This window comes from Symsagittifera roscoffensis, chromosome 10 (genome assembly GCF_963678635.1).
Source record: "Symsagittifera roscoffensis chromosome 10, txSymRosc1.1, whole genome shotgun sequence".
In the NCBI taxonomy this organism is placed as follows: domain Eukaryota; kingdom Metazoa; phylum Xenacoelomorpha; order Acoela; family Convolutidae; genus Symsagittifera; species Symsagittifera roscoffensis.
The window spans coordinates 36,864,595-36,881,831 of record NC_087071.1 but is presented as its reverse complement, the minus strand read 5'-3'; the positions used below and the strand labels follow the sequence as shown (position 1 = coordinate 36,881,831).

The following is a 17,237-nucleotide window of genomic DNA, read 5'->3' as shown; positions in this document are numbered from 1 at the left end:
TTCGGCTAATTGTGTAGTCTAATTTCATATCTAAGTAAATATCATAGTGAATATTACCAAAATAAGTACTATTCATTAGTGATAGTTCTTGTAAACGTGTGCTTCTAGTGTCATGGGGCTTTAGATGTCCACCAGGTTGACCTTTACTTTTTTGAAAATTAACTGGTATATATGATGTTCCTTCGTTTATAGGATGACTTGTGGCATATGGGTCAATTTTTATTTTTCCAGTGGTCATGTCGAATCCTTTTTCGTATTCAACTAATTTTTCGGAGTATTGTGTTTTGTGAAGTGGGTTTCTGTATTTGTATGCAAGTTCTGTTTCTTGATATATTTGAAAACGTGTCAATTTATTTTCTATTTTGTGAATGTTTCTAAATTCAGTACTTTTTTTTCGTGATGGATTTACTTGTTCATATGGAATTGATTGTATAAAATATTTTTCGTGAAATTTTATCATTCGGGCGTGTATTTTTGCTACTTGAAATGTTGTACATGTGTCTTCGGGGAACCAAACAATTGTTGCTTGTGTTCGTGTTGTAGGGTCACAATAGCCTTGATCGTTTTTACAAGGTAATCTAATTCCTTGATAGATCATTGTGATGTCAGATAAATCGCGTGTGAGTTGTATTTTTTCGAAGTGTATTTTCCAATCGAAAAACATTATTTCTTGATATCCTTTATTTTTTGTGTCTGCTTTGCAGTTTGATGGGTTATTGATACCAATGTGCGGTGTCCAGTGTTTATCATGTATGTCATAAGTTAATCTTCCGTGTGCGCCGTTGTATGGGTATTTTTCATCTAGTTTTATATGTCCTTGATATCTTTCAAGTTCTGCTTGATGTACAGAATCTGCAAAAACTTGGAAATACACTAACTTTCTATCGGTGTTTTTTTTGTGATATTTAGTCTGAGTAACTCGTTTTTACAATCTTCGGGGTTGAGATGTAAAAGTCGTTCGATATTACTCTGGTAGAATGATTCGTGGTCAAGTCGGTTTTTATTTCCATTTGAGACTTGTGAACAATGTACTTTCTTTTCAGAAAATGTTGCTGTGAATTTAAATCCTATAACTGTTGTTGCTCGGGCATTTGAATAGAGTGTCGCTATTACATTTGTAGTTTCTATAGCTTGTGGTTCTGTTTCGCATTGTGATACTTGATTTATTGCATATTTGTGTAGTGTTTTTTGTTCATTTTCTTCACAATCGTAATGTGTTACTAATAAAACTTGGAATCCTGTGCGGGGGGAAGGATTTATGTTCTGATCTGAAATTACTAGAAAAAAGAGTTGGAGAAAATTTAATATTTTTAGAATATACATGTTTATAATAATCCTGAGTATGGGTTCTAAAATGTGATGTAACCAATTGTCTTTTTGGTATATCTGTCGTATTTATATATTACTTCAGTTGTTATAAATGGTGGTGGTAGTGATTGAGCTGTTATATTTGGTGGGTTTAATGAGTAAGGATGTTGAGCAATGTTGTTTAGTTTAACCGTGATTTCAAATTTTAATTGTAGACTATTTTGTTGGAGTATTTGGATGTTATGTTCACGAATGTCTTCGTGGATGTCTTGTCTATGTTGTAATCTATTGAGTGCCCAGTTGTGGAGTCGGTTACTTTCTGGGTGTTGTCCAAATAATGGTGGGGGTGCTGTGAATGTATTCCAGTCTAATCTTAAAGGGATATTTGTTGATGATTGTTCTCGATATCTAGCGTCGAGGTTATTTGGGAAATTTAAAGTAAAAGGCGTCGGTGAAATCTGGCTTATTGATGGTGTTGATGGCAGTGATAATGTTTCTGGTAGTGATGAGGATGTTGTTGTATCCGTAGAAATATCTATTGGATCATTGATTAAATTTGGTTCACCTTGTGTGAATGATTGTGTTGTCCAATATGGTAGTCGTGATGTTTGGTTTGGGGGGTTAAAGGGATTTTCACGTATTTGTTCAGATGTTGGTGTTGAACCTAAGTAATCTGAGGGTAGGCTAGAGATGCTACGTTGTGAAAGAAGTAGGGGTTTCTGGTAATATACCAATGGGGTTTTCTGGAGTACTTTGTGATGGGGATTGAGGTATATCAAAATGAACTCGGGGGGTTTGAAAATTTCTGTTTCGTCGAGGATGTATAATTTGTCTATTTATTTCAACTGTATTTTGATTTTGACTAAGATTTCGTATTCTACTTAATTCTTGTGGTAGTGTTGGGTACAAGTTATATGTTGGTTCACTTAGAGGTGCTTGTCGTTGGACTGGTTCTAGTGGTTCAGATAAGCGAGCGTGTCGTTCTTCAAAGGTATATGGGTTATCTTGAAAAGAAATTCGTGTAGATGTTTGAGGGTTTTGGGTAGTTATAGGTGGTGTTGGGTTATCTTGGGATGATGTCGGTTAAGACTGACTGTGTGATTGTTGGTTAGCAATTTTTGATGGTTTTTGATCTATTTCTTTTAGTGAAAAAATTTATGTTTATTGTAGTACTCTTCGAGAAAAAGAATTAGAAGGATTGTTGCTAAGGCGAATGTGATGATTGCTTTCTTTATACATTTACATATTGTCAAGATGAGGGATGATAGAAATGTTATAAAAATTACAAATAGTAAAAAAATATCGGTTCTACTAAAAATTGTTCGTATCATTTAGATAAGTTTTGTGAATCGTACCTGTGGATATGGTCAATGGCTTTTGAAAGTTGGAAGTATAGTTCAAATATGGAATAGAAAATTTAAAAAATGTTGCAAAAAATGATAAGATTATTACAAAAGCTTCAAAGGTATCAAAAAGAAATATGATTAAAAGTTTAATTATTGTTAAAAAATTTATGAAAATGTTAAGAATTATGTTGACTGATCGAGAGAAGAGCATTTAAGAAATGGCTTCTCGATTGAATATTTTTTGTTGTTTGAGGCAATTTTCAAGTGTGGTCGAATTATTTATTGGTTTTTTGACAAGTGGGTTGAGTTTTGTGAAAAATTGTTGGGGGCAAATTTTATGGTGTTCGGGAGGTCTTCTTTTTCTTTATTTTTATTTGTCAAGTGATCTGGGGTATTTTTGAGATTTTTATACTCTAGGCTAATCAAAATGGTCGTTCTTTTACTTTAGGCTAACTTAACATTTTTGTTTGGGGGGTATTTGAGGTCTGAGTTGGGGAAATATTGTTGATCTTTGGGTTATTAGATAAGGGAGGATTATGATATTATGGTGATATTTATTTTAGTTGTCAAGTTGGAATGGTTTGCTTATTTTTGACCCGGAGGTTGTGAAGTTATAGTTATAGATATGCCTGGAGTTTAATATCTTTCGTCTAGATGGTTTGTGTTAGAGTTATAGAAGGTGACGGATTGGATGAATCCTATTGGCTAATTTTGAACTAGAATCGCTGCGTGTCTGTCAGCATGTTATTTTGAAAAATGAAAGTTCAAAATATTTCAGAGGTGCAAAGATTATTAATTGTAAAATTAAAGCTGTTTTTGAAATTCAACTTTCTTTAATATTTCAGATTGTGGGATGAATGTTTTATAGTTTTTGCGTGGTTGATTTCTAAGTCGTGATGATTCTCTATGTTCTGATTTGTCGATTTGTTCTTGGGGTATAATTTTTTCTGTCATTTTTCTATTTTTTCTTTCTTTTTGAAGAATATTTTGATCTAGCTTTTTTGTATTGTTTTTCATTGTAGTTGATTTTTTATTTTGGTTTTCGGGATGAATGTCATGTTGTTCTTTTGTTTCATTTTCCGTATGTGGGTTATTTTGAATAACTTTTAAACCTGTGAAAGAATATAATTGAGTTAGTTCGCGTAGTGCGTATTCTTTTGGGTAATAAGGTAATAGATTGTTTCGATGTTGAACAATTTCTTTTTGGTCTGAGTCGGTGATTTTATATGTGACGTCAGTGGGTTTGGCAATTATTTGGTATGGTCCTTTACGAAGGGGTTGTATTTTTTTAGAAATTCCTTTTTGAGTGTTAAAATTGGGTATTGAAACAAATGTTCCAATTTTTAAATCGGAGGCTGGTGTAAAGCGTGAAGTTATTTGTTCATTAATGTTTTGCCTTTGTAACAACTTTTTGTTACTTTTTGGTAAATTTCATTGTGTTTTTTATCTCTATTTAAAATCCATTCGGTGTGTGTACCGGAGGCTAATTTAAGAATTTGTGGGTGATGAAAATGATCTTCATCATGTGTGTGTAAAGGTAGGTTATAACAAATTGAGTCTTTATTCGGTTGACAATGACTTTGTGCATTTTTATGAGAGTTTGCTGTAAACATAATTGGTTTGCGTAGCTTTTGATTAAAAATCATTTCATATGGTGACATTCCTAGAGTTGTCCTGATTTGTGAATTATATGCTAAGGGAAATAGTTTTACATCTGCTGACCATTCGGTGTATCTTGTATCATTTCCATTGATGATACATCTAAGATGTTCTTGTAGTGAACGGTTCATACCTTCGACTAAGCCGTTTCTCCAAGGTGCATGAGATGTACGTGGTTTGTGTTTGATGTTATATAAATGACATAGTGTGATGATTTCATTATTTATGAATTCTGTACCGTTGTCTGTAACTAAAATTTCGGGTAGTCCGAACTTGGCTATCCAGTGTTCATAAAGTGTTGTGTAAGCGTAATAAGCGTTACAATGTGGTACTGGGTTAAGTGCTACATAATGTGTAAATGCGTCAACAATTACCATAATGTAGGAGTTTCCTTCGGATGATGGTGAAATTGGTCCTTTTGTATCAAATGAAATACGGTGGTTAAAGTACAAACTTTGTCCTTTAAAATCTTGTTTTTGGGCTATTTGTTTTTGATTTGGATAAGGTTTATTTAGCTGACATACTATACAATCATTGCATAGTACTTTTATCCAAATTGGTGCATTTGGGAAATAAAAGTTTTGTATGAAATTTGAATATGTTTTCTCTGATCCAGAGTGTCCTTTAATGTTTTGTGTATGTGAGATATGAAAAGCTATGAGAATCATACTTAAAGGGAGACAGGGAACTGTTGATTCATTTAATTGGTATTCTAGGAGGTCTGTGTTTTCATTAATTGTTGTATTATTAATTTTTCGAAAATATCGGAGGAGGGTTTTATTTCCTAAAATTGTGGTATCTGCTTTTACGGGTTTAGTTTTATATTTGTGCCATGATTTTAGTTGTCTAATTACTGGGTCAAGATTATGATATTGTTTCACGGTATTAATTGTAATTTTTTCTGTTGGAGGGAGAAAAATGTTTTCAATTTCTAATTTAGATAAAGGAATTGTGTCAAGTGGGTCGTGGAGGTCAAAAACTTGATTTATTGTGTATTTTGAATCGTTTGTTTGTGGTCCTGATAAATTTATTTTATCAGTTAGATTTTCTTTTTCAATCAACGGGAAAAGGTCTTTTTTATGCGAGTGTTGTTTTACTCTTTTTTGTTGGGTGTTATTTTTTATCCATTGTGAGTTTGGAATTGGTTTGAAAGTTGATGTTCCAAGTATATCAACTTCGTAGTGGTTATTTTGGCAATCTAAGTAAAGTGGGAAGTGTTGTAGGTTATTTATCTGTGATTGTTCAACGCCAGTTTTTACTGCATATTTGCATTCTAGTCGGGGTGATGTTTCGTTTTCTGCAAGGTAAAATTTTATATTTTTGGGTATTTCAACTGTAGTTTTACGTCTAAGTAATTCAGGTGGTGTATTTCCACTTAATGTGTCTGGTAATGCAAGATTTTTTCCTGCTGTCCAAACTATATGTAAGTTCGGAAATTTCATTAGAATTAATTGAAATCTATAAACTCGGTGATTTGGGTTGGACTTTTGTGTAAAGAGAAAATTGATTGGTTTGTGATCTGTGAATAGAACTGTTGGATGTTTTGATCCAAGTATCAGAAATTCATATTCTGTAAGTGTATAAATTATAGCTGTACATTCTCTCATTAGAGTTGAGAGTCGTAGCTCTGCTTGAGTGAATCATCGAGAATTTTCTGATATAAGGTTCATTTTGTTGGTACCATTGTGTGATTGTAATAATGCTGCGCCGATGCCAAAATTTGAAGCATCGCACATTGCATAGAATGGTTGATTTGGATCGGGAATTGTATTCGAAATTTGTTCAGTTAAGAGTTTTTTAATTTCTTCAAATCGTATTTGATGTTCTGTATTCCATTCAAAATTATTTTGTTGTCTGAGTATATTATAGAATGGTCTTAAGTATAATTACATTTTTTAGACGTATTTGCTTAAAAAATTTAACATTCCAAGGAATTCTTGGATTTTCTTTTTGTTTGTTGGTGGTTGAAGCTCCTGAATAGCATCAATGCGTGATTTTAATGGAGTGATTGTCTTTCTTTTTATATTGTGTCCTAAAAATTTAACTCGTGTTAAAAAGAAGTGTGATTTATCGGGGGCGGCCTTCAGATTTTCGTTCTGAAGTATTTTGTGATAGTGTTCTAAAACTTTACACATTTCTTCTTTTGTCTGTGATTGCATAAAAACATCGTCTAAATAGGTGATTGTGTTTTTCTTGAGTATTAGTGGTCTAAAAAATTTTGCTCATAAAAGCTGAGAATGCTGGTGGTCCTATGGATATTCCATAGAATAGGCGATTGAATTCATATTGTTGATTTCCAATAACAAATTGTGTTAAACGTTGTGATTGTTCATCTAGTGGCATTTGATTGTATCCACTATTCATATCTGCGGTTGTAAAGTATTTTCCGTTTATTTTTGTTAAAATAACTTGTATTGGTTCAATAGGCCAATTGCATTTTGATTCGTCTATTAGTGAATTAAGATATCTAGCGTCTAGAACTATTTTTAATGATTCTCCTTTTGCTAGGATGATAACAGGGTTGATAAATGTGTTACCTTTTGGTTGTTCTTCTTTGTTGACAAATATCTAATAATTGGAGTATATTATTTACGCGGTATGCTTTTTCATGTATTGGTGATTTTGTAGCGTTGGTTTCGCAATATCCTAAAAGTCCTAAGGGCAATGTTACTTGATACGGTGTATTGTTGTATACATGTAACGAAATGACATCTGAATTCGTATTTTTCAAATATTTTATGGATGAAATTGTGATTTTGAAAAACTTATGGATAGGTTTGAATTCAAAGTCTGACATATAGAGTTGTTGTTTATTTTGATTTTTATCATATTGGTGAACTTGTTTTATTGAAAAATTATATATGTTTCCTGATAGTGGTTTCAGGTGTTTTCGTTGTTGGTTATAAATTGGATAAAATTTTGAAAAGAATGGTGGTTGTTTATTTAATCTTTGAAAAAATGTTAGGGCTGTGTCTTTTGTTTTTGTGTACTTATCTTTGATTAGCATTTTACTATTCAAGATGGTGATTGTTGGTATATATTTAGAGATAAATGGTATTCCAATGATATTGTGCTTAATATCAGTGATATGAAATATTTGTTTGAATGGTTTATTTAAAATTTTATTTTGCTCCATTGTTCTTGTGGGGAGAAAAAATAATTGAGCTTTTCCATATTTTCCAATGTTGATCCTTGTGCTGTTGCTAGTTTACTGGAGGTTGCAAGAGGTGTTAATTTTGGGTGTAATGTTTTGATTTCATTCCATGTGGGAATGTTTATTATGTTTGATTCTGCTCCTGAATCAATTAAAAAATCAATTTCAAGATCTGGTGGTTGAAATTCTTTGTTTCTTGGACTTTCTAAAAGAAATGGTATTGTCCAAATTTTTTCTTTGGGTTGTTCTTTTTGTATATTTTGATAGATGTGATTTGTATTCAAGCATTTTGTTTTGTCATTTTCATTGGATTTATTTACAGTGTTGATTTCATTAGTTTCTTGTGCCGTTTGTGTAGTATGGATGGGTTCAATATAATAATTGGTAAGGAGTTCTAATTGATTTTCATATATATGTGATGAAAAACGTTGTTCATATATAATAGGTTCGTATTCGTTTTCGACTGCTATCACATTTATGGAGAGAGTGTTTTCTGTATCACTTTCTGTGTCTGATGATCCACAGTTTATTTGATTTAGTTGTAATTCGTTATTTCCTGTGTCATCAATATCTGGGGGGTCTGATGTTGTTTCTTCATTTGATTGTACTTGATTAATATGTCTTTGATGTTTGGGTGTACTACTTCTGTGGCGATTGTTAGAATTATTATAATGGTTATTATTTCTGTGTGGTGATTGGGAATAATTTCTATAACGATTATTATAACTTGAATGTCGATTTTGTGAATTGTTTTTTGATCTGTTTTGATAATTATCGTTTGATTTGTGATAGTTTGATCTGTTATATGAGTTATTCCTTGATTGATTGTTCGGGTAATTCTGATTTCGGTTGTTTGAATAACTTCTATTTCGATTATTTGAATAGTTTCTATTTCTATTATATGATGAGTTTCGTGATTGATTGTTTGGATAGTATTTATTCCTTATGTTTGATTGGGAATTAGGTCTAGAAACAAATTGTGTTGTGTTTGAATTTGATCTGGAGTAGTTATTTCGACTATTTGGTCGATTGTAATAATTTTGTGAGGAATTTTGTGTATTTCTTCGTTCTGGTGATCTTCCTCTATAACTTGAGTTATATAGTGATTGATTTCTCGTGTAATTGGTATTGTTCGGAAGTGGTTTTCCTGAACTGTTGTTGCTGTATACATTTTTGTTTGGTAGATTTTGATCTTTCTTCATGTATTGATAGAATGATTTATTTGGTTCTTTATATTTTTGAGGTTTGTTTTGGTTATCCTGTTGTTTTTGTCTACATTCAGAAATACTATGTCCGTATCGTCGGCAATAATTACACCATTTTTTGAAAGATGGTTTGCCTTTAAAGTTTGGGTGTTTTTCATAAATATTTAGTATTTCAGTGATTTTTTCAACGAGGTCTGTATCTGATTCCTGTATGTTGTTGATATTTGTGGTATTTGTTTCAATTCGATTAACATATTGTAACTTCAGATTTTCTGTTTCTCCAAGTTTCATTGTGATTTCTAATTGCTCTAGTTTGTCTACTAGTTTTCGAAAATCTAGATCGGGCTCTCGAATTGAGGAAGGATGGGATGCTCTCTTTTTTATTGCTATTTTCCTTAATTGAGGTGTTAAGGTCATCATTAAGATTTCTGTCATTTTTGTGTTTTTATAGTCATGTGTATTTAATGAATATGCTTTTCGAACTAGTGTTTCGATACGTACTGCTAATTGTTTGATGGTTTCATTTGGTAATCTGCGAATTTCATTACATAAAACTCTTTGTTGTTGTTTATTTCTCTCGGAGTCAAACATTTTTGAAAATTCTTGTGTAAATCTTTTCCAATTTGATTTTATTTCTATAGGCAATACTGAAAACCATTTTTGGGCTGCGCCATCTAAGGTTGTTTGTATCAACGCTGTGCGTCGATGTATCCAATTTTGATGTAGTGGTGTATTAATTGGTTCAGGTCCTATATTTAAAATTAAATTTGCTGTTACTGCATTTAAATAATCTTCTACAGAATATTCAGGGTCTGTTCCTGTGAATACCATTAATGGTTTGTTTGATGTTATTGATGATCCACCCATAAGGTATAGATTCATTGTCATTTGTAGGGATTCTGCGGCATTTGGCATTTGTGAAAAGTTTGAGAGTTGATTTTTTGTTATTTCGTGTTGTTGAAGGTAATATGGGAGTGGTATTTCATTTTGCATTTGTGTTGGTTGATACGAGTGTGTAATCATTGGGTTTTGTGGCTGAATTGGTTGAAAAGATTGTGTATTAATTGGGTTTTGCATTTGTATTGTTTGTTGATTTTGTGTATCTGTTGGATGTGGAGAAAAAATTCTATGATATGTATGTGGTTTTTGCACTCCTTGTCCACGATATTCTAGAGTTTATGGTGCAAATGTATCTGGTTGTAAATAATCATCATCAGAGGATAGATAATCCGTATGATGAGGTGCTTGCTTTTTATTTTTATTTTGTTGAAAGAATGGGTAATTTTCACTACGATCCTGTGGAGGATGTGAATTAGTTTGAAAATTTACTGAGTTGGTTGTTGTCATTGGGTTATCCCAATATCGAGATCTTATCTGATTATTATTGTTTTTTCGTGAGGGATAGTTTGTTTTTGATGAATGTGCGTAATTATAATTGTGTTCCGCAAAAGTGTTTCTTGTGAACGTTCTGCGTGTTTTTGACGGTACTGTCATGGGTCTATATGTTTGATAATCCATTTGTGAATATTTTGGAGCAACCGAAGGTTTAACGGTTGATTGTAAGGTTTTTTTGTGCCAGTGAAGTGTTTGTATTTCTTGGTGTTGTTAAATTTGGACGTATCGGTGAAATACTTTGTTGTGTAGTTAATGTTGTTTGGACGATTTCTTCATTTATGAAGTGTGATGGTGTCTGGATATCTTGTTGAGTAAGATTCCTAGTTCCATTAAGGTTTTCATTGTGTATGACGGTCGAATTTAAACTGTTATTTCGCGTATCAGGTAAAAATGTATTGTAGTTTAATGGTGTTGCATCAATGGTTAATGGTATTACTCTTACATAATCTCTTATATAAGATATTGTACTTATTGCTTGACTTGATATTGATTGTGGGATATTTATGAATGCATAATGAGACCATTCGGGGTTCCAAACGTAGTCTGACTGTTCTGTGATGGCGGTATCATCGTTTGAATTTTGAGGTCTGAAATTTTTTCTTGCTTGCGAAACTAAATCTATATTATGTGTGAAATAATCTATTATAAACCATGCCAAACTTTTTTGTAAGTCATGTTTTGTATGTTGTGAAACTTCATCTTTAGTGAAATTTTCTTTAATTATATGTAGGAAAGTTGAAAATAGTGTGATTTCATGTCCTACCTTTATATGTTTGGATGTCTCTGTCGGTGAGACATTTGGGATTGGGGTTTCGTTTTCTAATATTGAAATATAACTATATATTATGGCAAAAACTTCATTAGTAAATATGGAGTTTGCTCTTTGTGAGTTATGATATTGTATGCTTTTTATATATTCTAAGAATACTTTTGAAAATTCTAGGTCAAGATCGTCTGTTTGAATTACATATTTGCGGTGATTCGGGTTTGGTGTACTGAATTCTATGGTGTAGATTCCGTATTGTTGTGTTAAATTACATATATCTTTCAGATAGTGATCAATAATTTGTCTTTTGATTTTTACATCTGGGAACTCTGCTTTGCATGGGCTGATTCCAGGTTCAAACAAATTTAGGAGTAAATTCTTGCAAAGATCGTGTTGTCCTCTATTATCAGGTGCATCTACGAGGAAAGGGGAGATGTCGTCGTCATCTGGACTATCTTCACTTGGAGTGTGGGTTTGGCTCATTTTTTCGTTTAATGACTGTTAATAGGTAATTATCGATGTGTCTAATTGGTTGATTCCAATTATACAAGTGTACTGGTTTGTGTTTACATTGCTTTTTTATTCTTCTTTTTCCTCTTTTTGATGAATTTGAAGTTGTTTCTGAGTCGGAACAATATAATTGATCGTGAATGGGGCAATTTTTATCAATAGATTCTTTTAATTTATAAAGTTCGTCTAAATTGCTGGCTTTTGATTCTGAAAATGCGTTTCTATTTTTTGAAAATCTTTTTCGTGTGATTTGTCTTTGTTTGGTTATTATTTTCCTTTTTAGTGTTTGTCGTTTTGTTCTAATATATCCAACTGTTTGTGTATGAGGTGTAATTACAAGGTCGTATTTTTTGTTATCTATTTCACAGTTGTGTAAAACGATTGTTTGTTTGTTTCCTAGATTTTTAAATGGCATAAGGTTTAGGATGATGGATGCAAAAAGTTGTTAGATGATTTCTATTTTCTTAAACTGTTAGTCCTCACGATTTTTTGGTTAGCTTAACCTGGGTCTATTTGTTCAGGGTTGGAGAGCAAAGTATATCGATTCCGAAGAATGATTTTTTATTTTCTCGTGGCTAGTATAAGCTAAGGTGTTAACTTACTTAATCTTACTTAGGGGTAGTGATTGTGTTCAAGGGTTGGAGAATAGTAAATCGATCCACAAGGTTCAGGTATAATTAGAACGCGAGTAGTTCGTTAGATACTATTTTAAACTTACTAAGTCTAAGATTTATCCTGGGTCTGGTAAGAGGAGGGTTCAAGTGAAGGATGAATAACCGAAGTTCTTCACTGTTTATCCTAATTTGAATGATTAGTTTTGTTCAAAAATTTCTATTAGTCTTGGGTTTTTTGAAAGGGTTGGATAGTGAATCGACGTTTGAGGTCGTTAGACACTAGCTAAGTGGGTGGGGGAGAACAAAATTGTTCTTTTTGATCCAAGGATAGGCCTTGATGATCAGGTTTTAAATTTAATGAAATAGAAAAATTAATGTAGATCCAAGGATAAGCCTTGATGATCTGATTTTAAAATTAAGTGAATTTAAGTTTAAAATGGTTTAAATTGTTTAAAAATTTTAGTTTTTGATGTTTAGTGAGCTTATGATTGCTGTTATTTTTAGGTGATGAAGCTGGGACTACAAATGATTTTATGATTACTAACAATTTATTGTCATGCTACTAATTTTTGTTTTGATTTTCAATAAATATTTTCTAAACATGTTTTATATAATACTGCAGAATTTAGGAAAACGATCTGAGATCTTTTTATCAATCGTTATTGTATATTAATAATTTTCTTTAGCGCCTGAGATGATCATGAAGATTGACTTCAAGATTTTATGTTTGTGAATGAAAATCTAAATTCATTGCTAATAAAATTCTAAATATAAAAGTTTGTGTTGGCTTTTGCCGTACTATCATTTAACTATATGGTAAGTTTCTACTTTGTCGTATGTCGTCTCTGGTTCGAGGTCTTCTTCCAATTCCGGGTAGTTCTATTATCGTTCGGAATATTGGCTCTGATCTATTGAGTCGAAGAGACATTTCGATTAAATTATCGTCGTATAACATTTTGAAAATGTTTTGTCTAAATTCTAATCTATTTTTGGTTAATTCTAAGCTATTAGGGTCTTGTTCGAGACTTATGGTCGCACCAGATGAGTTATGACCGAAGTGGTTAACTCATAGAGTAATTTCGGATAGGGTACACCGTCTGCTCGTCACGCTATCTTATTTTCGGCCGGATAGATTCGTGCAACTTCTTAGTCTAATACCGATCCTAATCTTACTCTTATACTATCTAGTCTCAGGTTGTTTAACTAGTCTCTGCTAGGCTCAATAGATCTAGGGTATACTGGTTTATTGCGGCTGCTGAAGTTCTCATGGAGAGGCAACTAATTTCTAAGTTAAATTCAAATCTCTCTGGTGCTGAAATTACAAGTAATTTCAGCACTTACAAATAAGTGGGTTGTTAGTTAGATGGATCATGATTGGTTAATATTAAATACTTTACAGTGGTAAAATATCTAATTTATCCAATCATAAAATGTAGTTTAGATCAGGTTCCACATTAGTGCTTGAATTCTTCATTTAACCTTAAGAGGAGATTATGTTCACTTTATCTATTAAGGGAGGAGATTGTTCACATGCACCGATAACACTTGTTCTCATATTCTTATGTGGTCTAGGAAATTAGACGACTAGAAGTTAGTCGACCGCGTACAGAAACGGAATTTAGGAACAACCAGTATTTACTCAGCCAAAAGATAATTTAAGTCTGTAAACAAATTTCACGCAAGTTATTGTCTAAGTTTCGTTATTTTTTGATCGTCTAATTTGCTTTTTGTCTAACTTCTTAAACCCCCAAACTAATTATGGCATATATCAAAACTTCTGATAAACTATAGTCTTTGCATCTAATTTGCAGACTATCGCGATTTTTTACTTATCGCGACTAAAATTCAACCTTTTCAAACTCAAGCTCAAACTGAAGCTCTGCCCGCGATAATAAGAACCGGCCGAAACCATGTTTTTTCGCTCGCAGAATTAACATTGCGCGGCTTTGAAATTTTGAAAATTAGTCTCAAAACTCGACCCAGGAGAAACGGTTTTTCAGTTTAAAATGCGCTTGAAGCTGAACGAAACTTGTACAAATTTTTAGACGATTGCACAGATGATGACGAAGAAACGAGTGGGAGTAGCGACGGAATATCTCGAATGTCATTGGTTAGTGAGGCTGCAGAAGCTCAACTCAATCAGCCAATCACAATCGAGAAGTTGAATCGACTTCCAAATGTCCACGAAAATGAAAGCGAACCTGGTTAATACTTTTCATTTTCAATTCGAGCTGAATTAATCCAATGCACGTTTTTTACAGAACCTACCCTGAGAATTCTTCAGAGTATGAACAATTACTAAAAATATAATTTTTTTAATAAAAATAATCAAAACTTACCGGGCCGAGGTTGTGGTTTTTTGATAAGACCGATGCGACCGCATCTTGGTATGTCCAGACTGTGGCCTCCAAAATTGATTGTTTTCAGAATTTAAAAAAAGATTAGTTAATCAACGTACAAAACCAAGACGATAGATTCCATAACAACAACTTTTTTCAAAATTTTGTGTAGCTTACATTTTGCAGGTACAAATCCACTACAAATCCACGTTTTCAGGTAGAAATCCACTAAACCAAGTAAAAATAGTCTGTGGATTCCAGAAGCGAGCGAGCGAGCACACTTTTGGGCTCTCAAAACCAATTTTGGTCCGATCCAAGTTGTTAAACCATGTACACTTTAGGAATTGATTTGGATTTTAAATCCATCTATCCTAAAATTTCTCTGCTAAATTTTAGTCTCTCGAAAATGATTTAAATTGATTTAACGGTTTTCGCTAGCTAGTCAAATCCAACCAAATCTCATTGAAATCTGTTTTGGTCAAGATTTGGTTTTGCGAAAGGTCAATTTCTCAACCTGAATAAAAAAATGTTAGGTTTTTTATTGCTTTGAATCAAAAATTTGAGAAAATTGTTTTAGTTGTTGAAACTTTCGCCAGTCTTACAGTGATCTATTTTCATTTGAGGAGAATTTTTTAACCGCAAGCACTTAAATTTAGCTTTTAAATTTTAACAATTGTTGTGTTCTTGTGGTGGTTTAACACATGGTGATCAAAAACAACTTTAAAGGAACTGATAGCAGCGCAGTTTTGCAAAGCAGATTACCAAAAAACGATCAGATAAATATGAAACAAGTAAGAGTAATGAACGCAGTGAAGACTGTTATGTAGGTCTTGTTGATTTTTGTCTTTTTTTTCAGAAATGCTCTAATAACTACGGATGTGCATTCATTTATATTAATGTATATATGATTGCACTTAGGTATAGATGCATTTTTTGAGTTCAATTGAATTTCATCTGTTGAAGGTGACGTAAATAGCGTGAAAAAGGCGCTAAAAAAACGTGAACAGTTTCTAGTGTCAAAATTGGAATGAAATTTTGAGACTTCCAGCGGATTCAAAAGTTTACCTATTGATCCAGTTCTCAAGTTCGGTTAATGTTATCAAAAAGCACTAATCATAAATTGTTCTAAAAATTCAAAGAGTTTAACGGGCTTCTTTTTTTTGAGATTCGAAAGTTGAGATTTTTTTTAACAAAGTCAGCTTTTTTTCTGTTTACTTGAGTTCATTACTCTTTTCCAACTATCCGTTGACTATGTTTTTTTTTGCTGCATGAAATTAGCATATTAGCTATTTTAGTTATCTTAGTTCAGTTTACTAAGTTTAGTTTATATATCAGCAGGAATATCAACTGAAAAGCTTTAATTACTTTTTTTTCATTTTAATGATTTTATTCGAGAGTCAAATGGGTTAGAAAACTTGTGTATAATCTGTATAATAATTGATTTAAAGAAATTAAATTGGCTGGAATAGTCCAAAATTACAAGTGCAATAACCAAAAATCTCTAATCAGATTTTTTTAGAAATGATTCAATGTGGTTTTTCTGCGCCAAATCAACATAAATTGATTTAAAACACATCAATATTCATCGTTTTTTATTAATAATTTTTTTGCTACTACAGTCGATCTTAGATTTATCTTCAATTTTTTAATAATGCAATTAACCTCAGTCAGTTTTGCCAGTGCGGGTTGTTTCAAAGAGTAATTTTTTAAGCCTTTTTTCAAAAAAGAGATTGGTACTGTTATATAGAGTTTTCGAGAAAATAGTTATCGAGAAAGTTTTCTTTGAGAGTTACAATTCGTAACAAAAAGAAGCGCGCAATAATAAACGGTTGTTTTTAATGAGCGAAAACTCGAAAAAAAACGGAGCTGCTAATTGTCTTTCGATGCAAAGTTTTCCATTTAAATTTGTACGAATTGGGTTTTTGCGAAGTAATAAATTTATCTGAGAAATTTTATGAACTGAAAGTTTGACAGTTCGAGCTTATGAAAATAAGTTTACCTAGTTTGTATTAAACTATAAATATAAGGTATCGGTTAATTTACCCTGACAACTCGAAAACATATGGAGTTTTTTTTACAAATTGAGTTGACAAAAATGGATAGGGTCCAGAATTATTCTTTTAAATACGAAACCAAAACTTCACCCAAAATGGGTTATGTTTTGCTCCTTTCAAACAAACAAAAACGACTTAATTTATTATTTATGAAATAGGCCCCGCTTTAGTGTTGAAATATAAGTTAGAGTTGTGAAACTTTTGGCTCCCATCAATTCTTGTGTACTGTCAACCCAATTTAAGAAAATTGTTTTTTTTTGGATTATTTTAAATGTTAATTCCGGTAAACTAAGACAGTACAGTAGTCAAAAGCTTCTCATTTCATATTTATCTGCGCTGGACAATTTGGCCGGATGTTGAATTGATCTGAGTTTTTTTTTCACTGATCAACTGCAAGTTTTCTCCGAAAATACGAATAGCAGTCTTTTATTTCAGACATCTCTGAAATTGGTTCACAAAGTCGAAAGAGCTCAGCTGCCGACAACTGCTTCTTCCTCGCGGATGACACTCAGTATGATGACGAGGCAGATGACGAGATTTGTTCAGAGCCCAGCAACGATGGAAATTACAACTGCACTCGAGTTGGATCTGTGGAATACGTGAGTTTTGTTCAGAATTCTCTCAGGAATTTGGAAGGAACTGTGGTCTATGGACTATGTATGCCCAAGGAACTAGGGAACTAGATTGGGTTTTTGATCCGGGCAAAGTCTGTGGTATCGTGGAGGTGAAAGGCAGTTTCACCGATATCCATGGACATAATATACTCTATATGTATAAAATTAGCTACTAATAGTTTCAAAACGACAGTTTCGAGACCTTATGACAAATTATTTATAAATTGACGTCACGCAGCAGGTTTAGTTTGAAAAAGTGTTGTTGTAAATAAT

At 32.5% G+C, this 17,237-nt stretch overlaps 1 protein-coding gene across 1 annotated transcript in view; it reads left to right on the top strand.

Annotated features, from left to right (window-relative positions):
- Nucleotides 1-17,033, top strand: part of LOC134855049 (uncharacterized) — a 72,177-nt gene extending 55,144 nt beyond the window's left edge. Inside the window, exons 7-8 of the mRNA XM_063871429.1 lie at nucleotides 14,003-14,161; nucleotides 16,786-17,033. Coding sequence (XP_063727499.1) covers nucleotides 14,003-14,161; nucleotides 16,786-17,033 — 407 coding nt within the window. The remainder of the gene's footprint in view (nucleotides 1-14,002; nucleotides 14,162-16,785) is intronic.
- Nucleotides 17,034-17,237: the final 204 nt, after the last annotated feature.